General features: G+C 37.4%; 1 protein-coding gene across 1 annotated transcript in view; it reads right to left on the reverse strand.

Moving 5' to 3' along the window:
* il11ra (interleukin 11 receptor, alpha) overlaps positions 1–24,746 on the reverse strand; it is a 54,339-nt gene that overhangs the window by 25,620 nt on the left and 3,973 nt on the right. Inside the window, exon 2 of the mRNA XM_059538954.1 lies at positions 2,687–2,783. Within this exon, the coding sequence (XP_059394937.1) occupies positions 2,687–2,783 (97 nt within the window). The remainder of the gene's footprint in view (positions 1–2,686; positions 2,784–24,746) is intronic.

Here is a 24,746-nt window from a genome sequence, read left to right on the forward strand (position 1 = left end):
ATTTATAGTTAATTAAATTATTAAATTAACTTAAATTAAAACATATAGCCTATTCCGCGTTTAAGCGGATCACATAAATAGCTAGAACATTCAGATTTGTATTCACAAATCTAATTTTTAATCCCATAGCCATACATGTAGGCTAATAAACATTTTGTTTAAAAAAGAAACTAAATGTCCGACAATGTCCAACTTTTGTCCTACAAAATAATACAAACAAATATAAATTAAATAATTAACTAATAGCTGTAAATACAATAACTAATAGTTTCTCATATATAATAAATAAATAAATATAAATATACACAGAAAGAAAATGTAAATAAATAAAATATAAAATTATTATCAATTACAAAGATATTTGTGCCGATTGACTTCTTGCAAAAACGACAAAGTGTGCAAACTTTTTTAACGGTTGTGTATATGTATGCATAATTGTTTTTTTATGTGTATTTGTATTTTGTATCGAAATTTTAAACGATTGTCATAATTTTAGTTTTATTACAAAAAATGTATAATTAACATACAGTTTATACTTCATAAGTATTTTTTCTACTTTCCCAAACATTTCAAAATCTAAACTTTGTTTTTGGCTAAATCCTAGAAATTATTTAATAACAAACTATGATATATTTGTAGGAAAAATAAATAAATAACATCTCACAGAACGAAAAAAACAAAGGCTGATTTCCAATCTGAAAGACTCATCCCATACGCTCTAATCACTTAAAATCTGCTTAATTCGTTCTTCATAATAAGGCTCTATAGCAAGATTTAAGGTGTTTACATTAATGTACATTTCTGCATAGTCAGATTTCAGTATTTATATCAGACATTTACTGCCAAGAGTTAAACAAAGAGCAGACACACATACACACACAGAGTGGCGTCGATCCAGTGCCCAGGGTTTAACTGCACTCATGAAACTCTTGTGCTCAATGTCGTCTTTCAGATAATATTGGCAAAAGTATATTATTTGAAATCCCACCATATTTCTCAAATTTCTCCCTCTCTGGCCAGCGAAATCGCAGCCAAACACACACGGACCAGAGCTGCATGCATTAATTGAGCAATCCATATGTGGGGCAATGAAGAACTGGGGGCTTTAAACAGAGATGTTTATTGTTCCACAAAACAAAGCCATGGCTATGTTCCTGGTGTGCATTAAAATCAAATTTTCACATGATAAAACTTTGTGGTATCTGCTCTAGTTGTTCTGTATAATACCATCCTGCTTTGTCAACAAAGGAACGCTACTAAGACTGTTGACTAGAGCCATATGCTGGAAATCCAAATACTAACAGCAACAAAAATAAAAAATAGTTCTTTTTAATTGTAATAGGCCTATTATTTCACAATGCTAGCATTTCACTGTATTTTGGCCCAATAAATGCAATCTTTCAGAGTATATACGTTGTTTTCCCCCCAAAAATCTGATGAAACAGGCTTTATACCAAAGACTTTAGGTAAACTTTTGAAAGTGTGACTGTCACAATGCAACGTTAAAATCTGAAAACTTTTTAAAGTACGATTGTCACAATGCAACGTTAAAATCTGAAAGTCACATGAGAGGAGACAATTTCTCCCATCATGCTATGACTGGTTCATGCGATAAATCCCGCCTCTTGTTTTCTTGCCTCTAAATCAGACTGAATAAACAAAGTAATGGGAAGACTCATTAAGAAGTAAACAACTCACACGTTTAGGGGGGTGTTTACTATCTGTTTTGGCTGTTCATTTACATGACAACAGCATTTTGTCAAACTGAAATTGCAAACTTTTGAAAACGGATTTCAAAGTGAAATTGTTTTGAAAACAATGCCGGCATGAAGTGATTCTTTACAAAGTGGCATTGCCACCTACTGGCCTGGCTTGAATAATACAGATTTTTTGTAGTTTTTTAAATTCATGTGAACAACGATCGTTTTGACAATGTTGTCATCTATATGCAAAACCTTTCAAAAACGCAAAGGAAAAACTTTTTTTTAGTACATTGGTTGTTGTCAACGCACCCTTAGATGTCACCATTTTGTAATTTCAAAATAAAACTTGTAATGGCCTGAATCAATCAGCTTGGTGAAATTAAAGGTACATCTCCATTTCCTGACTAGTGTTCACCAAGCATTGATGTCAGAAAATAATTTGACTATTAAAACAAACAGCTTAACATAAGTTCACAAATAAGATATATTGTTTAAATTGTAAAGTTTAAATTGTTCCTGCCTTGAGTTACTAATTTGGAATGAATGTAAAAAATGCTTAAAACTATTGCAACAACTTAATGAGATACTTGGTTTTAATAAATAGAACTGTAATTATATTGTTAACATAAAAAAAAAATTCTTTTGAGAAAATGTGACAGCATTAAGTGTAAATGGGACATGAATTGGCATATTAATTTACATACTTACATTACATAATTTACATACACACACACACACTAACTTTCATATTTTTAGGCGTTCTCAAAAGTGAGCATTTTACCTACTTTTCCAAAGGATTAGCAATGTAGCAATACAATGGCTAAATATTTTCATCCTGCTTGTCTAAACAGAGACATGCTACAAAGATTCCTGACGAGTTCCATATGCTGAACGCAAATTCACATACTAGCAACAACAACATTTAAATGCTAATGTGGCTGGCTGTCCTGAAGCACTTTGGCCCAAATAAAAGCAGAATGTACCTTCATTGGTCCATATCTCTGACTGGACGTGGTCAGAGAAGAGGATGATGATTCCAGTGACTATTAGATCGCCAAGGCATGACACTAAACCAGGCATCTGTAAGGGAGAATAAAACAAGAGTTACTCAAGGGGAAGTGCCATTTTAAGAGTTAATGAGTATCATTCTGTGTAAATGGTTCACCTGCTTAGCAACCAACCAAGTTGTGAAACAACATGACAATTAGCCACTCTAATTTGGATATAGGCAAACAAGACACCATGGCAATATGTGCATGACCGATGGAGATTTCCGTATAAACAGCACAGAGAATCAACATCTCCACAAAATGGTGTTCGCATGAATGATAGCTGATTTGAACAGCTCTGACGAAGTCTGGGAAGTTGTTTTGCAAGTCCATTCACATTCATTAATTGCTGAGGACATTCTGGGTAATGACGTCAAATGAAAAAGGTCCGCTATCTGAAATACGGCCTCGGGGAGCCTTGAATCAACAGACTGTAAACATTTTAAACAAATACTGTAACTGACAGGATACATCTGTCATTCGTGTGGTTGGGATTTGCCTGGCAGGCATCGGTTTATGGCAAACGGATGCGTCTAAAACCTGAGGAAAAGCAAAGGAAATGCAGGAAACATCTTCACAATCCTAGAGCTGAAGTCACTAAACCTCACAACGAGAGTTCATTAAAAGTTCATTAATTCATTAACACCGGAAAAGTAATGCCAAATTAAAGTGATAAAAATAAAAGGGAAAGTTATGACCATTTAATAACTGAATCACAAGCATTATTACAGTTGTATTCTATCAGTTGTATCTATTAATATTATTTAATGGAGCTAACATGGGCAAATAATTGAGCAAATAATTAACAGTTGTATATTTATTAGCAAAACTATCAAAGATTAACTAGATGAATAAACTTTGAAATTGGCTTGAGACGGCCAAGGCTGAAAGTTTGCAGAGTAGTTTTAGATAGATAGATTAGATAGATTTTAGGGGTGGGGCGGTTCGCTGAAAAAATAAAAAAAACATCCGGTTCTCCACACACGGTTCAGAAGCGTGCAAACCCGCACCTCAGAATACGTGCAAAAATCAAGCTGTCTCTGAAGTATTGTGTTTAAAAGGGCAAATTCACAAAAAAAATATGTCAAAATGCCCATCTTGGTAAGTATCCTACAGCAGACATAGCCGGCTGAATGTAGGCCTACTGTATCAGTGCACTGATCAGTACATTCTCTTAAAGTGACAGTCTTTATATTATTAATTGAATAGCAACAACATTTTTATTTGAAAGTATAGTTTATCCACATAACAAACTGTACCAAAACGGTGACTCTAAAACCTGTAAGAATAACCTGTTAGAACATTGCTTGCATGTTTCCAACATGATTAGCATGTTGCTAGCATATTTCTAGCATTAATAGCATATTGCTAACACTGTTTGCATGTTTTACCACAATATAACATATTTCTAACATGAATTTAATAATCCAGTTAAAAACAACTGAAACCACAAAAAAAAAAAAACTTAAAGGTACAGGTTGTAGGACCTGCCACTAGAGGGCGCACTACCAAAACAATAACAATTGCGTGGTTTGATGTCGCTAAGAAGGAGCGTGGAATGATGGGATTTGTTGTCTTCTACCCAACCCGTTCTCCTGGTTCTTTTGCGTTTTTTCCTTATTTGGTCATTTTCCTTTTTTTGTTGAGTTAATTGATTACTCCCCACCTGTTTCTGTTCTTCTAATTACTTTCCTTGTGTTTTATAAATCCTTTCTGTTTAGTTCTGGTTTGTCGGTTGTTAAAGTAGCATGGTGTGAAGTATCTTAGCGTAAAGCAAATCTTTGGCTCCCTTCTCCTGAAGATACGATGTGTTACAGAACGACCGAACGAAACAGAAAATGCAGGCTGAGGGGGAACTGAGGTGTTTGAGGCAGAGCGGTCAGAGGTTGGAGCGATATGTAGAGGATGTCCTCGAGCTTGCAAACCGGGTGAGTTATCACGACTCATTCCTGAGCGCTTGTTTTTTGCTGGGGCTGGATGAGGACACAATCTGTTTCACTCTTCCTGGTGGTAATTTCCCCTTAATCGAGCTAAAAATTTCCTCGTCCAGTCCCCTCAGGAATGAGCCGTGTTGCGTCCACTCACCCCGAGCCGGGAACCTCTGCATATCGCTCCAACAGCTCCTCCCGCCTGCCCAAACCCAACCACCCCAGTAGCCTCCGAACACAGCTATCTCTTTCAGCCCGCCAATGCGGCAGCCAGTAGCGAGTAATATGGCAAGCCATATTTATATTAAACCGCCCTCTCCTCCTGATCACCTACCATCACCAGTCCCCAGCTTAAGTATCTTGGATACAGCTTTACCTCCGGATTTATCCGCACCCATCCTCTCCCCATATTTCCCTCTAAAACACTTCCCTGAACCTCCTCCACCCCCTATGTCTCCTGTGTCTCCACTGGTTCCACCCAGCATAGAATCCCCTGTGTATCCGCTGGTTCCGCCCAGCATAGAATCCCTTGTGTCTCCGCTGGTTCTGCCCAGCATAGAATCCCGTGTGTCTCCGCTGGTTCTGCCCAGCATAGAATCCCCTGTCTCCGCTGGTTCTACCCAGCATAGAATCCCCTGTGTCTCCCCTGGTCCTGTCCATCCCATCCTCATCTACTCCCCCTTGGAGGGTCTCCCGATCCCCAGTTAAGCCCAGGGAGGGTTCTTGATTCTCCGACGAGCTCAGGGAGGGCTCTTGACTCTTGACTCTTTCCAGACTCTACTCCAGTCCCAGAGTCCAGCACTTTAAGTTTTCCCAAGTATTTTTTGGCGGGGGGTACAGTAGAGATCCAGCCATAGAGGCTGAGGCGGGGGTTGGAGCCACGGCCTCAGAGCCAGTTCCGCCATGGCCGCCTGAGTCTCCTGAGGCGCCGACCCCCCCCTCCCTAGTGTTACAGCTCGGGACGAGCCTTCCGGGAGGGGGGAGTAATGTCACAGTCATGGACTTCCATTCTCCTGGTTCTTTTGAGTTTTTTCCTTACTTGATCACTTTCCTTTTCTTGTTGAGTTAATTGATTACTCCCCACCTGTTTCTGTTCTTCTAATTACTTTCCTTGTGTTTTATAAACCCTTTCTGTTTAGTTCTGGTTTGTCGGTCGTTGAAGTAGCATAGTGTGTAGTATCTTGGCGTAAAGCAAATCTTGAGTTTTGTATGTGTTTGTTTTTCACCATTATCATCATTAAAACCTCCCTTATTGGATTTTCATTCGGCTCCCTTCTCCTGAAGATAGGATGTGTTACAATTGCACATTCTTTGGCTTTGAAAGAACATTTGCTCAATTACCGTACTGCTCTCAATGCTGCAAGATCCTCATATGTTTCTTTTACTATTAAGAATTCCATGTGCAGGCCCAAATCTCTGTTTGCTATGGTTAACAAACTCACTAACCCTCCACAACATATTATCTGTGGCTCTGAGGGGATTGTGAATGACTATTGAATATTTTTCTCAGATAAAGTTAATCACTGAATCTATTTCCAATGACACCCCTCATACAATTGACTCAAATGTTAACTTGCTGTCAGCTGACTCGGCTAACTCAACATGCTCTCTTTTTGCTTTTAGTCTCGCTACTTCTGCTGACATAAGTGATCTAATTGTGAAGTCAAATTCTACATCCTGCCAGATTGATCCTACACATACTATTTTGCTTATGTGTGTTCCTGAGGTTGAACCTTACATAACACATATGATTAACTGTAGTTTAGCATCTGCCCTTGTTCCAGCAGAATAAAAAATGGCTGTGGTGACCCCCATACTTAAAAAACGTCTCTTGACCATCTAGACATGAACAATTATAGGCCAATCTCAAATTTACCATTCTTAAGTAAAATTCTTGAAAAAGTTTGAAATGCTCTTCTTTGTGTGATAAATGACATTATTCTGTTTATGGATTCTGGGTTAATAGTCATCTTGATTCTTCTAGATATAAGCTCTGCATTTGACACAGTCTGCCATTAAAAATACTAATCTCTCGTCTTTCCGTTATCGGTATCACTGGTTTAGCACTTTCCTGGCTCATTTCCTACATCAGTGATAGGAAATATTAACTCACCACACAAGGGTATAAATATGTCCAGTCTCACAGGGTGTTCCTCAAGGTACAGTTCTTTGCCCAATTCTGTTTATCATTTATATATATATTCACTTGGTAACATCCTAGGCATGCATGGACTTCAATTTCATTGCTATGCTGATGAAATTCAAATTTACCTAACCACTAGCTCTGATAGGCCATCGTTGCCTGACTCACTTACTGCATGCATCAGGGATATCAAGTCATGGATGTCTTTGAATTTCCTAAAACTAAATAATAACAAAATGGAAATTCTAATTATTGGCTCTGTTACATCAATCAGAAGGATGGACCTGTCCTTTGAAATTGATGGGGTTCATGTTAAGCCTTCTTCATCTGTCTGTAATCTCGGTGTCTTATTTGACTTATTGCTATCTTTTGCCTCTCACATTTCTTCTTTTATTAAAACATATTTTTTCCATCTTCGTAATATCGCACGTCTTCGACCTTCTCTAACTCTAGCTGATACTGAAATCTTAATTAATGCATTAATCACTTCATGTCAGGATTATTGCAATGCTGTATTTCTTGGTCTGCCTAAAAAACATATTGCAAGGTTACAGTATGTTCAAAACTCAGCCGCAAGAGTTCTCACCTCTACCAGGCTTTCTGTTCACATTACTCCTCTACTGCTTGATTTTCTTTTGCTACCTGTGGCATCACATATCCACTTTAAGATATTTCTTCTAACATTTAAGGAATTAAATGGTCTTGCACCTCCACATTTGTGTAACCTGTTGTACTCTTATTCTCCCGCCTGGTCCCTCAGATCACCTGAGCTAGGTCTTTTGTCCATTCCTTGTTTTCGGGGGAAAGTAAGTTTAAAACCTACAGTGCAGTGAAAACACGCTTGAGTTTTATTTCCATATGGTTTAGCCATCATTATTATCTGACATCTCTTGGTAATTGGGAACATAGGAATTTTCCTTACTGCATCAGAAAACGTCTGTAGCGCTTGACATCTCTAAACCACAGGCTGGAATTGTTTCCCATCCGTTTTTATGCTGCTTTATAGCAGGGCTGCACTGGTCCGAATGTAATTCGCTCAATATTAATCTAAAACACAGGCTAATAATCTCTTAAAAGTCTCATATCGTGAGTTGTGACTTTAATCTCACAGTATGGGCACTCAATCCTGTGGACGTGTGACATAGTTTGTTATCTGGATGGCCTCCATGTTCTCCACTCTCAAGAGACTGTCAAATTCAGCAGCGAGGTGCAGCTTCTGCGCATTATCATCAAACGCTCGATAGAGTCATGTGTTTTTCTGCTGGTCTGACAAAAGCCATTGACCTCAAATCCACTTAAAGGCTTTATGATGATTTATTCTGTGGTTGGACAGTGTGAAGCGGTTGTTTCAGGGATAAATTTTGGTCAGTTATAATGGTAACTATTTTTATGTTGATATTGGTAAACAACTTTGTAAATTTGTACCGTTTTGTCTGCTCGAAGCTAAATATACTGTTGATGCTTAAAAAAGGCTTAAAGGGGTCATATGATGTTGCTAAGAACATTATTTTGTGTATTTGGTGTAATTAAATGTTTTATGCGGTTTAAGGTTAAAAGACACATTATTTTCCACATACTGTACATTATTATTAGCCACAAAAAATGTGAAGACAGCAAAGAAGCACTTGCTCAGCACAGTGTAGTGAATCGTTTTTTAAACACTGTGCCCACCTCTTCCAGCCAAGCCAGGGACTGCTAAACGGAGCAATCACATTAGGCAAACGAACCAGGCTTTGGGGGTTAAGGTTGCCTAGCAGTCACAAATAGCTTGTTTTATATTTAATCTAATTACATTAATGTTACAAGTTAAGATTTCCGAGAATTTTTTTTAACCTGTGTTTGCAAACCAAATGTGTCTTAAGTGTAAATTTTTCGATTTTGAGATTTATACATCATCTGAAAGCTGAATGAATAAGCTTTCCATTGATGTATGGTTTATAGGATCTTGGTTTATAGGATTTGAAAATCTGGAATCTGAGGATGCAAAAAAATCTAAATACTTAGAAAATCGCCTTTAAAGTTGTCCAAATGAATTCTTAGTAGGGCTGGGTATCGATTCAGATGTTCCAGATCGATTCGATTTCGATTCTCAATTCGATTTTCGATTTCGATTCGATTTTGATTCTCGATTCGATTTTCTATTAGAGCTGTAATCGGGCCATAAAAGTTAAGCCCAAAAGGACACGAGCCCGACAGATTTCGGCCCAAGTCTGACAAGTACATTTTGATTGACAGCTTTTTAAACGCCCGAACCCATTTACAACTAGGGGTGTAATGGTTCACAAAATTCACGGTTCGGTTCGATACGATACACTGGTGTCACGGTTCGGTTCGGTACGTTTTAGATACAGCAAAAAGAAAAAATTGGCAGATAAATTTCCTTGATTTTTAAAAAATGTTTTATTTATTAAAACTAACAAAGTATGTTTTTTTTTTTTACATTGAACAATGATGGAGCTATTCTTTACCCATCTTCTATAGTGCTTTCTTAGCAGCATACTGTATAAAACAAAAACAGCTCCTTATAAAAAAATTAAAATGTTATATTATTGTAGTAGTTATGAACAAATACAAAGATGTAACTTTTTATATGGAACTCTATAACTCTTTATATTGAGTGTGTTTTTACTCAATTGGTCCTCTATAGGGCTTATGTTTTTTGGAACAAAGCAGGAATTACGGTCTGTCTGAAATGGGCTCGTGAAGGAATATTGTAACTGGGCTCAATTACATTAAGCATGTTCTTAAAACCTACGTTTTCCACTACAGAGTATATGGGCCTTTCAGACAGGACGCGGTATGCGCGGCGCTTGCCGCTGGGTTCAGCGTTGCCCTTCAGATACAACGCGATTTGCGCTGCGCTATGGCGTAGGCGGAGTTTTAAAAACTTTTAGCGGGAGCTCTATCATAGTCTGTTGTTCCTTGAATGGAGATATGTCTCCATGACACAGCTTTCCTGATGATGTCCCTATACTACCTCAAACTTGTATCGTACAGCTCAGGAAATTCTGACACACACAGTACTGTACTAGCCGTTCATTCATTTTGATTTCCGTGCTTGTTTTGGAGCACGCAAATGATGCGCACCGCTGCGCTTGCGCTTTGGTCGACGCAGCAACAAAACGTCCTTGCGCGGAGCAAGCCATTGAGATGAATGGGTTTTATAGCGCAGCGCCACGCATACCGCGTCCTGTGTGAAAGGCCCATAAAGGCGCTCGCTCACTCAGTAGGTATGCGCTGAAGGCTCGTTGCAAAATGGCTAATGCGTTTAACAGACCAGAAATAGAAGATCCTCCAATAACCAACAGGTCTGGTGTTTGGGTGCACTTGAATCCAAAGTGCACCCAAACGCATTGGCCATTTTGCAACGAGCCTTCAGCGTGTAGCCTACTGAGTGAACGAGCGCCTGACTGAGTAGCCTAACATAAAACTTATAAGTTGGTGTTTTTTTCTTCTTCGGGGGTGTCAGGGGCATTGCCTGTTACGTCGTTTGGGTTATTGGGCTACCTTGATGAACGCATATCGTTATATTTCAATTTTTTTTTTATTATTTTCCAAATATAATTAATTAGTCCAACGAACCGTTCGGTCCATAATGCGTACCGCGTACCGAACCGTAAGCCTCGTACCGAACGGTTCAATACGAATTCGCGTATCGTTACACCCCTATTTACAACCCAACATTTTTCAAATGTACGCACGCACGCAGCTCTTTTGCCTTTTGTCAGGAATGAGTCATTTATACAGGTTTTAACATAATTTATACATGACTAACGTAATAGGCCACTTTGAAGTTTGAATAAAGAAATAAAATAAGTCCTCTGTAACATCGTAATATCTCAGCACTCTATAAATAGCCCTAGGTATAGGCTCATTTAGCATATAAATAGGCCAACGCACCAATAAAAACAAGAATTTTAATTAAGATAAATTCTAAATTAAGATGGGTATTTGGCAATAACGAAATTAATTAAGATAAAGGCTCTGCCGGATTTGCTTTGCCATAGCAGCTGACATAATAAAATAATAATGCCAACATTAGCTTATATACCCTACTCTGTCTACATTATGCATTTAAGACTCAATTAATATTTAGTTATTATTTGAAAAACATTTACTCACCAAGATTAGGCAAGGCCTATGTGTTTTTGTGGAGGAAAATGATTGAATCCACTGTAGATGGCTTCAGCGAGTTCCTGCGCTCACTGATGGTGCGTCCAGCAATATAACCCTCTGGCTCATTATTCGAGGATTTTCATTATAAACAAGGTCAAAACTTTTCCAAACCTCAGACTTTGCTTTAGTTGCTGGTGCTACCAACACGTAATTGTCAGAGGCAAGCCTCCGTTTCAACTAATCAGCATACATTTTTGCATCTTTCTCGCGCTAATCGAAACACATTACATTAGGGGTGTAACGGTACGTGTATTCGTACCGGACCGTTTCGGTACAGGGCTTTCGGTACGGTGCACGTGTGTACCGAATGACCGAATGCAATATTTTGTTTTGCGGAACATGGGTACATTTTCGTGTTTCCAAACGAACATATTAAGTGGCGGAAGTCTCCGCGTTCAGCGCAAATCCCGCCCTGCAGCTGATTCTAAGGCCAGTGACACACTGGCTGCGTGGCGTTTCTGCTGCGTGTCAGATGCGTGACGGCTGCTTCACGTTTTCTGTGTCTTTACACACCAGAATTGTGCCTGACACGCCGCTGGCGCGCTGCTGCTACTGTAATATGAAATAGAGGGAGACCGCCGACAGACCAGGATCTTGTCTTCACGACAACAATATCTATACTTCATGTTGAGCATAAATATAAAGCCTACTGATAAAGGACACCTGTTGATGGCAAAATAGACTATGTTTGACAGGTGCAATATGCCAGTGTGTCACCGCCCTAAGGTTTTCAAAAGGCATCACGCGAGTGTGAACATCACTACAGCTAGGAAAAAAACGATTGTAATTCAAACGCAGCTCCAATCAGCATTTAAACAGACCTTTGCTCTTAATTCTGATCGGGCCAACGCAATAATGAAATCTGAGCAGGTCTAAAAACTGAAACTGTTCATGCTGCACTTTACACTTTGGAAAAGTTATATATATATTTTTAATATGAGCAGGCCTACAAGCTGGGATTGGTAATGCTGCACTGTAATCATAGTTGTTTATTTATATTTTTCATTATATTTTATTATATGATATTGAGACTGAGAGTATTTTATTAAGTGGAGAACTTTGCAGCAGTATTTTATTTCTTGCATTTCTTTCCCTTACTGTACCGAAAATGAACCGAACCGTGACTTTAAAACCGAGGTACGTACCGAACCGTGATTTTTGCGTACTGTTACACCCCTACATTACATGACCGCTCATTTACCGCCCAACCCTGTTCCCATGTAAAATGATATAAATGAAGCCCGAATCTAAATGAAGTCCGATCGGGTTCCGTCGGGTTCAGGTTCGATTGGCAATGGGCTTTTTCACACTGCCTGAACATGTGCAATTGTGCTTTTGAAGACTACTGACCACTCGCACCTGTCCGCGCTGTCGTCTGCTCAGAGCCTTGGCTCTCTGATGGCGATTTTTACGTCACGCCTACCTAGCAGTCCATAGCGGACTCGCGGACGCAGAACGTATAAGAGGCTTTAAAATGCAGTCTGTAAGACGTGCACGGGAGCATGACTTGACGCGCGACATTGCAGAAAATGTGCGTTCACAAATGTAGCCTATGTTGATCCATATGGAAAGCACTTCGAATTTAATAATATGAGGTTCTCTCCAGAGATGTTTTGCCACATTTCTTCAATTAAGGATGATTGCTGCGTAGTATATGGTGTTTCCATTTGCTTGAACTTCTTCAAGTGAGTTGCAAAGTTTTGTGTGTGTGTGTGTTCAGCATATGGGCCGCATTTGAATTTGTGACTGGCCGCGGGTTGAGAACCACTGCTTTAAACTGAATGAATAAATGACAGGTTCGTTGGTAACATAAGAGGGTGACATCTAGTGGAGAAGATTTATAATTAGATTAACGCTAATCTTACATTCAATGTCTGCGGAAATAAATATGGGAAAAAAATCGATTCATGGCCTTTGAGAATCGATTTTGAATCGACCACATTTTAAAAAACGATTAATCGAAAAATATTTTTTTTTACCAAGCCCTAATTCTTAGCAATGAATATTACAAATAAAAAAATATGTTTTGGTGTGCATATATATATATATATATATATATATATATATGCACATATATTATACACAGTAGGAAATATCTTCATGGAACATGAACTTTACTTAATATCCTAATAATTTTTGGCACAAAAAAAAAGGTTAATTTGGACACATACTATGTATTTTTGGCTATTGCTATAAATATACCCCAGCAACCTAAGACTGGTTTTGTGGTCAAGGGTTACAAATATTATTTTGTAAGCAGTACTTTTAAATGAAAATAAAATTGCACAATTGCAAAATTGCAATTAATCGCAGACAATCATACGGTTAATCACGATAAAAAAAATCACTGTTGCCCAGCACTAATTTATATAAATCATAAGCCACATTAAACAATTCATAAATTAAATATTTAATTATTGAATCCATTTTATTACATGCATAAATATATACAATTATACATAAAATAGTAAAAATACTAAAATGCTATTATTTGTAAATGATACTAAATTGCTCAATTTTACTAATAAAATTGATTTACACATTCCATTGGCACAGATATTACACTGTAGACAGGATCATACCAATACGCCCACAAATCTCCTGCCGTGAGATGCGTTTGCCGTTCGAGCCACAAAATTGATGCACCTGCGGTTCTTTGTGACAAAGCCAATAGGGGCAGAGTTAAAACTCCAGTTCATTAGCCCCCTCCCAACTCAATGTTTCAACTTTTTCTTTTCACAAAAATGCATCTCCACACTAGCCCCTCTACCTTCCACAAGTCAAACACTGACCACAAGCTAGTGGTAAATTATATATCAGGGCCATATCCTTATATATTATTTAGTCTGTTGCCTGTTGTTGTTCAGGACGGTTGGCCTGGATGCTACAGAATGATGGCACATCTGGTGAAGATAAACATAGAGCTGTTAAAAACAGCCCCTCGGTACCCATAACATTTCCAACAATAGGGCCAGTGTGACACTGCTATATTACTCTTCTATGTTTATTAGTCTTTAAATAAAATTTGCTGGAAAACTGTGAGAAATTGACGCAAACTACTGTTGTGAATAAACTTCAGGTTATATTCATATTCTAAAATACCCTTAGTATTTATTACTTCTGCATAAATATTTTAAAACTAGTGACTAATATAGGCACATGCAACATTAGTCATGGATATAATCATTGTCTTTCAGTTACAATACATAATGTGTGAGAATAATGATAGTAGCTACTATTAATATCCTGCAGCAAAAGTTCTGTGAAAGGCCATCATTCACAGTTTCACATTTTGTTTATACGGCATTACAAGACCGTATTGCACAGCGGTACTAAATGTTCCTTTATGAAAATTTGATGGTTTTGGAATATTTTTCAAACCACAAGTTTTCATATATGAATATTCAGCGCCAAAACAAACACATACACACACAAATGCACATATGCCAACCAGATGTTCAGTTTGCATATTCAAGCAAGTGAAAATTTACGACTGTAAGGCAACGGAAAAAAAAAAAAAGAGGATTAATGGCAAATAGCAGGTTCTGGAAGACAAACACACACATAAGAATAACCTTCCCAAAAACTGACTCATTATTATAGTCACATGTACCACTACCTCTACTCAACAGAATCAGGCTCACATCACAACACCAATCCAGCTACAGTATGAGTCTGCACTGACAGTCTGGCTCTCTGCCAAAACCCAGAGAACTGCCTTGCTTTCTACTACCAACCTAGACTGCTGCTCCTAAGACAGCATCCATAGGTGAACTCAGCGTTGTTATTGTTAACTCAAACTAAAAAAATATTAATAATAATAATAATAATTAATTGAAAAAAGTGAAAAAATATATATAATTACTACATGGGGGGGGGGGGACCAGTTAATATGCAACAGTAATTATACATGCTAATAAGCAACTTGTTTTTAGAGCGAATTGGACCCAAAACTAAAGTGTTACCAAAATAAGTTTGTTAAACTACTAAAATGACTAAAGTAAACAAACAAACAATACATATATACCGTAAAACTTCAAATAATAGCCGAGTCCCAAATAGACGCCTGTCTCTTTTAAACGCCTGGTGTGACGACAGGTTTGGGTAAATAAAGGCCGGTCTCAAATAGAGGCCTGGTCTGTTTCAAGCGTGGGAAAAGCTGGATACGGAGCGGCTGAAAAATTCCTTTAAGGTATGCTTGCGCGCGCGTGCGCGTGTGTGTGTGCGAGGGAGAAAGAGGAGATAATATATTTCATTGACTTCGGGATGTTATCCTTAGGTATGTGGCCTGACAGTAGCTTCTGATGGAAGTGAGGATCACCTTATCCATTGTTTCAAAGAGGGAGAGCCGTGTGCATCTGGGCGAGAGCTGTTAGTGCAAGCAAGGCAGGCAGAGTTAGCGGAGGCTGGAGAGAGAGAAGTGGAGGAGAGCGACGTGGAGGAGGAATTCGCCAATGAACTTGTAATTGAGGATCGCGGGGATGATGATAGTGATGAATAGAGTAATTTTCTTTCACATGATTGCAGTTGTTTTACAGGGTAGCCTTCATTCTTTCTTGTTGATATGTTTCGGGAAACAAGTTCATATGCTCGATGGATTTTAGCGGTAACTTCTATTGTTCTGCCCATTGCTGTCACATCGTTTCGTTTTTTATGCTGCCAATAATCTTAGACATTTCTTTCACTAAATTATTTGTTAAACACATTTGTTTAGGGGTAACTTGTATTGTTCTGCCCATTGCGGTGACATCGTTTCGTTTTTTATGTTTTTTTTTTTTTTTTATGCTGCCAATAGCCAAAGACATTTCTTACATTAAATTATTTGTTAAACACATTCCAAATTAATTCTAAATAAAACGTAATATAATGTTGTAACCTCCTACTGTCATGCTTGAACATCTCAACACTAAATTAAAGGCCTGTCTCTTATAGACGCCTGTCTCAAATACAAGCCGGTGCAGTTCGGCGATTTGGGTAAATAGAAGCCCGGGCTATTATTTGAAGTTTTACGGTAAAAGACAAAAGGCACATATCGTTACTAAAACTTAAAATAAGTTTTTCTGTCAGCATGTTGCTGTTGACGACATGATTTTTCTATATGCATTGAAACTTTATAATGATAAGCAAACGACAGCAAACGAAGTTTTGAAACAGTATTAGTTTAGTATTATATTTAGTATTATATGATATTTTTTCTCTTTTCATTTAAATGGTAATTTAAGTGTTTTTTTCTAGTAATCTTTAATTTGAAATTCTTATTTCAGTATACGTTTTAGTAATTTAAGCACTTCAAATTAAACTAATTTTATTTCAAATTAGTTACTAAGATAACATTTCTAGTGCATTTCTAGTACTATTTATAATTAATTTAAGCTTTATTTCAGTTAACAGAAATTATGTATATATATATATATATATATATATATATATATATATATATATATATATATATATATATTTATTTATATATATATATATACACACACAGTATAAAAGAATGTTCCTAACAAACAAATAGTTTAACATCAGAGTTGAGACAGCTTCACATTATGTAACACTGGAATTAAAATCAAAACACGAAGCAAGTTGCATTGTAGTTCAACAACCATAAACTCCATATTTTGCCTAATAAAAACTCCTAATAAAAAGTAATCTGATTTTGACTTGTTTCGTACAACTTATGCTGTTGGATTTCACATTACTACATTTTTTTGTCATCTTATGTGTAACTATTGTGCTAATATTGTGCTATATTTCTACTGTTGCACAGAATATACCATCAGACCACCCACTAGCAAGTCTTATTAATTTACTGTGCTTTCTTAAAACACTTTCCTAAAGGGCAAAAGAAGTTTCCAGTACTTTCATTCATTTTGCAGTAAGGACAAAGGACCAGAAGAGAAAATGAGAGGTGAAGGAGGGACGGGGGAGCTTGGGGGACAGCCAAGAGAGTGCGAAGGAATGTTCAAGTCGCGCCAATATTTTTTGTTTCTTTCCACAGAATTCCTGCGTTTGCTCTGCGGGGTTGCTACACTTGCCAATAGTGAGGCCGGCTCTTGAAGTGCTGTGATAACAAGAGATAAGACTCCTTTGAAAGTCTTTTCTGATATAATATAATTTTCAGCGTCAGTCGAGCTGCAACAATTGTATCTCCATCTGCTTCACAAGCTTATCAGCCATTGCCGATGTTTGTTTATGGAAAATTGAAAAGGCATTGTTGATAAAAGCAGTAGAAGTAAAACATCCCGTGGCATTGCTGCTCGCTTTAAAAAGAACAATACCTACTTGAAATGTCTTGGCCGACTCCAAGTGCATACGCAGTTCACAGCATCTTCTGTTTGTGGAGCCAGGAAACAAGTTCACTCATTTCTGAGTCTGTTTGTCTTTCTTTCCAGCATTAATTGTTAGGATCCATTCACAGTCATGCGAGTCTGAGCAGAGATCGCAGAGATGACTCATGAAGTAACATGCAGTCTTTTTACGAGGGAAAATGCAGAGAGGACGGCTGAAAATAGACAGTGTTCCCTCTTTGGCACATTCCAACTCATCCAACAAGACTGAATGGAAAACTGACAACCTGACAAATGGAAACGCTCACGTGAGGAATGCGATGCATATTTGCCCTGGTTTTCATGCATTTTTCTGTGACTTCAGTTGTTTCCTGTCCCACGTGAGAGTTTTAGACTAAATAAATAATCAGTGCAAGTGACATATCACTTTTCAAAGGATGGGAGGACAGAACAATCACAATATGACGTTGGGTTGACGGCACTAATGGACAAAACTGGCATTAACATGAATCTCCTGTGCTTAATGAGCCTGGTCAACAGGAAAATAAAATGTGTTTGAACTTTAACACTTGAGCTGGCAGCATCTCAGTTTGGCAACAACTGCTTGATGGAAGCTGAAAATAACACATAAGAACAAATGTAGTTGTTTTTAATTAAAGTAACATTGAAGTAAATATACTTGGTATCACAGCTGTTTATAAAGGTAAAGTTTAGACTATAAAGATTTCTAATTCTAATAACATTCAATAACATTCACTTTGATATGTTTAGAGCATTCCGTAAAGTCACAAAGGTCACATGTACACACACAGAGAGAACAGTAAATGGTCATTTGGATGTTCTCATGGCTGAGTGCAAAAGTCTTTTAAAATATCAGAGATTTTGACCTTTTCATGTCAAGGCAAGGTCCGTTGAGGCTGTACAACGTGGTGTGACCGGCCATAAATCACTACATGACATTGAATTTAAACTCTTCTTTAAAATGTTTTTTTTTTTTTTAAACCAATTAAAACATGACATTTGTTTTTTTGAACTTGCCGCATTTGTTTTAAAATTAGTTTTTTTCCCCCTTATTTTAAATTGGCCCATTGCTATCCAACCAGCAGAAGGAAACAATGGAACACTATATTAGTTGGCAGATTAATCAATTCTTCTTATTATATTATTAGAACACTCCTTCCTCGTAACTCTAATGCTGTGGCGTGTGTTTTCACTTGTGAAAAGCTAAATGATGTCTAAACATATTGTCAATGCATTGTGTTGGCAAAGCGTAACTTCTTGAAATATAACAGAAAAAGATCAGAGAAGCCAAAGAAAATACATAAACAAATACACGAAATACATGAAAAACAAACATTCCTTTAATGTCTTGCTAATGTAGTTTAACCACACCCTTCTTAAAAGCCATTTAGCTATATTTTGGTGGATTTTCACTCATGTCTTTCTAAGTCTGAGATGATTGGATGCGTTTTCCCAGAGTTGCCTGCGGTGCAGGGCCACTGCAGGTCTTCGGGAAAAGAAAGAGTGCGCTTCAAGCACATCTTCGCAACAAGAGACGAGTTTCAAGGGATTCAAGGAAAATAAAGCTGCAAGTAATCTTCCTTGTTGTTTGGATGGGCAGAGTTTGCTAAACAGTCCAGGATGTGGATACACAGGGGACCGTGGCTTGTGTTCTCTCTTCGTAACTTTAACACAGACCACCCAGGGCCCTACAGATAAAAGTGTGGTTTACAGATAATAGACTGACAGGGCTTGCAGAAACTGAATCCAAATATACAGCATTAGTCTAGGGGAATGGTGACAGGTCTACTGAAACGTTGCCCATTTCAGGCAGAACGAGCCGGAAAAGTTTTTCATCCCAAGATATGGACTTTATCCAGATGTAAACCCTAGATACAAGATGAAATCTAGTTGGGCAACAACTAGTAGTTTTCAGTCTTACAAAGCCACTCTGGAATTTCTGTTACCATGGGAACAACATTGAAATTAGGCTGTGTGCACTGCCAGCCTGCCTAAGGCAAAGATTTAATGACTTTAACTTCTCCTGGATCTGGAAGCAAAACCTGATGTAACATTTATCACAAATCAGCCAATCAATCTCCTTCCTGAATTCACTGTATATGCAGGATAGATTATTAAAAACTTGTGTGGACTGTCCAGGTTGGATTAACGTCTGTAGAAAACTAATGAAAACCTCAACGACAACCGCTTAATGGAGATCAACTGTTCTTCCAAAAATGGAAGTTCTGTTCTTATTTACTTACCTTCATGTTATTCCAAAACTTTAGCAATTTCTTTATTCCCAGAAACACAAAGGAAGGACTCTTGAGGAATACTCTTGCCCATTCTTTTGAAATAAAATGAAGACTGGGGCAGTCCTGAAAGAAGTTTGAAAGCTCCTTTCCCAATTAATCCCAAATGAACAACTAGGCCTAGTACATAACTCAATATTACTCCATTTGTATCCCACAGCAGTAAGTAAGTTTAAAGAGGTCATGAACAGAGAAGTCATATTTCCCTTGATCTTTTGACATATAATGGGTCACTGTAGAATAGAAACATCCAGTAAGTTTCATATATCAAAACTACTTTGTTAGTTCAAAAACAGCTTTCACTGAAACAAAGCTGAAAAACGACTCATTTTGCAATCATCACGTTATGACATCATAGTACAATAAAAGCCTGTCTCTGCAGGTGAAGCTCAAACATGAAGATGAAGCTTTGTTTGTTTATAGTGTTGTCAACAGTACAGACTGTGTTACGAGTCGGTACTAAAATTTATGAGCAGATTTTTTTAACACCGTTGATTGGTCATTATCTTCACAAGCTCAACAGATATGACTGTGATTGGCTGCAATGATCATCGCTTCACACTCTTCACTGAGCACTTCTACAGAAGCACACAGGACTGTTTGAAAGCTGTGTCTATCACCCAATCACATTCATATTACTGTTGAGCATGTGAAGACAATGGCCAATCAGTGGTTTTATCTGCTCAACAGAGCTCAAATGTTAACGGAAAATGGACGTTTTTTAAATTTCACTATTTGTTTGTTTGCTTTGCTTTACTGTGGATTTGTTTTCAAAGAACAGTTTGATGAAGGCTTTTCAAAGAGACTGAAAGTAAAAGACACAGTGCAGTCTGTAACATATCAACATTAGAAATTTCATAATTCTTGTCAGTGTCAATATCACAAGAGCTATATATAATAAATCCAGCTAAAAAAAATTATTTAATAATAAAAAAAAACTAATGGCAAGCAATAGGACAACAAAAGAATAACAAATAAATAAAAAATGCTACATTATATAAAGTAATCAAATGTATAAAATACTGCATATTCTTCAGTGTAAATTAAACAATATATATATATATATATATATATATATATATATATATATATAATTTTTTTTTTTTTTTCTTATTGAAGTTACAAAAGATCACGAGCAGTGAGAGATGTTTTCTCTCCTGTTGTTTGGTTAGCATGAATTACAGACAGCAGGAATACTAGACTGCTGTCACTTTAAGAACTGCCCGGGTCCAATATACCGTTACACGTGTTCTCTTTCTCATCTGTTTGCTGATAACTGTGAGCTCTTTCGCCTCTGATTGCGTTTCAATGGCTTAAAATCATGTTTTAAACTGTAATGCTTAAAAACGCATGTAAATGCAAAGATTTCATGACCACGTAACACAGCAAAATTATCTGAGCATATAACCTCAATAGAGACGATAGTCCAAAATACAGTGGACTAATTTGTAATTTGACTGTTCTGCAGAAAGGCTCAAACAGCACAGAAAATTGCCTATTATTCTATATATATATATATATACACATGTATAATAGGGCTGGCCAAGTTAACACGTTATTATGGTGTTAGCGCATTAATTGATTAACACCCGTGGTTATTTTATGGCCTGTTAATGCAGTGTTTTCATTATTATGAAAGTCCTTTGCTCACTGGCTCTGAATATACATACAGGAAAATCATGGGTCACAGGAGTGGATACTCCCGATCAAATTATTTAGGCTAAGCATCAGCATTCACAAACCACAGAAAAGAATGCAATGAGCTTGTAATCACAACTTCACAAATGGAAAATAGTAAGTTTCTGATAGCACGTGAAAACAGCAGAGAAATGCTTTCTCAGCATAGTGGAGTGCATTGTTTTGTTAACTTTGTGGTTTATTATTTTGAGTCGGCCCTCTCACAATATATTGCTTTACACATCTATGCTTTTGCTAAAACATGCACAGAATTATGTTTGCGTTCCCTCGATTTGCTATTGCATTCACTTGATTTGCTAAATCGTGAGCACGACTTGTTTACGAAATAGTCAATCGAAGGAAAGCAATAGTAATCGTGTGCACGTTTTAGTACATTGAGGGAACGAATTAGTAAATCGTGCACACGATTTAGCCTACTTTTTTCTTGCATGTCATATGCGGGGCTCCATACCTCAGAGAACATTATAAAAAAAAATTTAATGCAGTTCATGGCCCTTTTAAAAAGTGTTTGCAATAGTGATTAACTGATAAAAATATTTTTATCTTTTATTGAACAAATCCTTTAAAGTTTAGCTGAAGCTTAAAACTCCAAACCAGGTAGACCAGATAGAATCCACAACAATTATAGTTGCAGTCATCACACATAAAGACATAAACATATCTGCAGGATTTCTAAGGCAATGCAGAAGTAGCTTAGCCTGGATAATGACACAGAAAGCAAACAAACAAGCGAGCCAATGCATATTTGGACTTGCCCACCCCAATTCTCCATGATACCATTCTACTCAGAGCAAGCTGATGATCTAATAAGTCAAAGAAAGAAAACGGCATCTGTTTGTGTACCTCTCACAGTCAATGTTTGTGCAGCTTGACAGATCCAGCTAAAAGTCTTCGCAAAAGAGGCAAATTACGAGCGTTCTTGGACCTGGCTTTGAAACAAACATCAGTTTGACGCGAAGCGGGGATAAGGCTGTGGATCAGCACTCTAAACCAGAGCTATCATAGCCACTCAAGGCTGGAATTTCTTCAGGCACTGGCCAGAATAAGATGGCTACCAGATGCCAGCTATTCACTGAGCTCTTGGCTGGTTTCCCAGGAGAATTGCAGCCTCAGCCAGTTTTGCTTGAAGGTAGACTGTGCGTGAACACTTACCCTCACTTTACTCAACACAGGATTAAACAAAAAGGACAAAACCATCCTCAGCTGATGGATTGCCTAGTTCTGCGGTTCCAAACATGGCCTGAAGACTTGATTACAACTTGGTATGGCACAAACATTCACTTGGAAGCAGCGCCTTTCATGGATCGGTTTCTCGTGAAGAACACCAGTCATTTACCTCGTACAAGAGGTTTCCGTATACCGCAATCTTGAGTCATGGTTACAAGCAAACTTGGAAACGTTTATTAACCCAACAACTTCGGAAAGCCGCTACCTGCTCTTCGAAAGCAGACCGAAGATTTCGAAGATCTCTCAAGCACAAGGACCTCATTGACAATGACAGCTCAACACCAGCCTGGGTTGCTTAGCATTTAAAATGGCGCCACAGTCCCGCTGCATGTAATTATGGAGGCCGAATGGGCCAAAGCTCACTTCGACGAGCTACCACATCATGAATGGCGCAAACTCCCCAAGGCCAACATGTCATTTCAGCAAACGAGCAAAAGCAAATAAATGTCAGACGACACTAAGCCCAGACCAGCAGCCTGTTTCTTGAGTCCCGGATCTGGCATGAGGAATATGGGACTGGATTTGCAGAGTCTCGTGTCTGATTTCAATGCCCAATCAGTGCCAAATGAGTCATGGGGAGTATAAAGCCCAGGAGTGAATTGTGAAGTGCTCCGAATAGCTTGTTGAATATTCTCTAGTGTCATTTATCAAACGGCTGACAGTCTCAGACTGGTTGAAATTGACACAACTCCCTGCAGAGGTGACACTGTTTGACCTGGTGCACGTGATGAAGAAAAGGTCTCACCAACAACTGAAGATGATCTGTCGGTAAAGGTTTGCTGAGTATCAAACAGCATGACAGATAGGGTATCAGATTTTGCCTGCAGGTATATGTATTTGTATATGGTTCCCAAACAGAGGGTAGCACGCCAGAAGATAAAGTACTTTCTTTGTGCCTATGACTCACACCTGCTGGGAAGCGGCACACATATTCTGTTACCACTGTTCCAACATGCTTGGCTCATAGAAAGCTGGTCTTCGGCATGAGAGGGGGAAAAAATCGACAGCATCCAGACAAGAACATTGCTGCACAATCGAACCCTCTGCAAACAGAACTTTGTTTGACTATCCTTACTGATAGAAGTCATATGTCTACCGAACATTTATTCTTGTAATGTGTACATAGTGAGGCCATTCCTCAAACAGATTACAACCATTTGTAACTCCTTATTAAATCTGAGTGGCAGCGAGAGAACTTCAGAGATAAAAGGCTTTAGCGGAATCAAAGCGATTTGCCATGACAGGCCCGAGCCATGAGAATTTTACCGCCTAAAATCAAACTGCCAACACTTATGCAGTAATTAGAGCCCTTCTGTCTCTTGATGTTGAGAGACAAATTCTTGAAGAAAAAAAAACTCACTCTTTTTAATGGATGGATAATATGCATTTTTATTGCAACTTTGATGAGTCTATTGTTTTGCTATTTTTTAAGAATGTTGGTCCCCAGCCAGATTCTCAAACACTTTATAAAAGAATAAAGCTTTAAAAACATATTTACTCAAAACAAGAAAACTAAAAACACATCTCTTTCATGTACACTTGCACTGTCTATTATATTTCTGTTTTATCTACTTGTTTTCTTTCTTTTTATTTATTTATTTTTTAAAAAACATGACCCTCTAACACTTGCACTATCTATTCTATTTCTATTTTATCTACTTGTTTTATTTATACACTTGCACTCTCTATTATCTGTATCTCTTTATTTCTAATCTACTACTTGTTTTCTTTTATTATTATTATTATTATTATTATTATAAAAATAGACCCTCTAACATCAGCGTTCTCTATTCTTTTTCTACTCTACTACTTGTTTTCTTTTAATTTATTATAAAAATATATTCTATCTACCTAATTCTATCTACCTAATTGCTTTCTTTTTATTTATTATAAAAAATTGACCCCATAACAATAGTGTTCTCTATTCTTCTTTTCTTTTCTTTTCTTTTCTATATCTTTTCTTTTTATTTATTATAAAAAACACCTTGCAATGATTACTACATTAGACTAACTGAGACTTGCCACAGCATTTTATTGCTCTTTTGTTGATTTTGATTGCTTCTATTTGTAAGTCACTTTGGATAAAAGCCTCTGCTAAATGTAAATGTAATGTTAAAAAAGAATGATTTCTTCTAAATTAAAAATAGTTTTTTTATTACATTTATTTTTTTACATTTAAATTGTATAATAATATTAATTATTATTATTGTTGTTGTTTAA

Source organism: Carassius carassius, chromosome 45 (genome assembly GCF_963082965.1).
Source record: "Carassius carassius chromosome 45, fCarCar2.1, whole genome shotgun sequence".
Taxonomy (NCBI): Eukaryota; Metazoa; Chordata; class Actinopteri; order Cypriniformes; family Cyprinidae; genus Carassius; species Carassius carassius.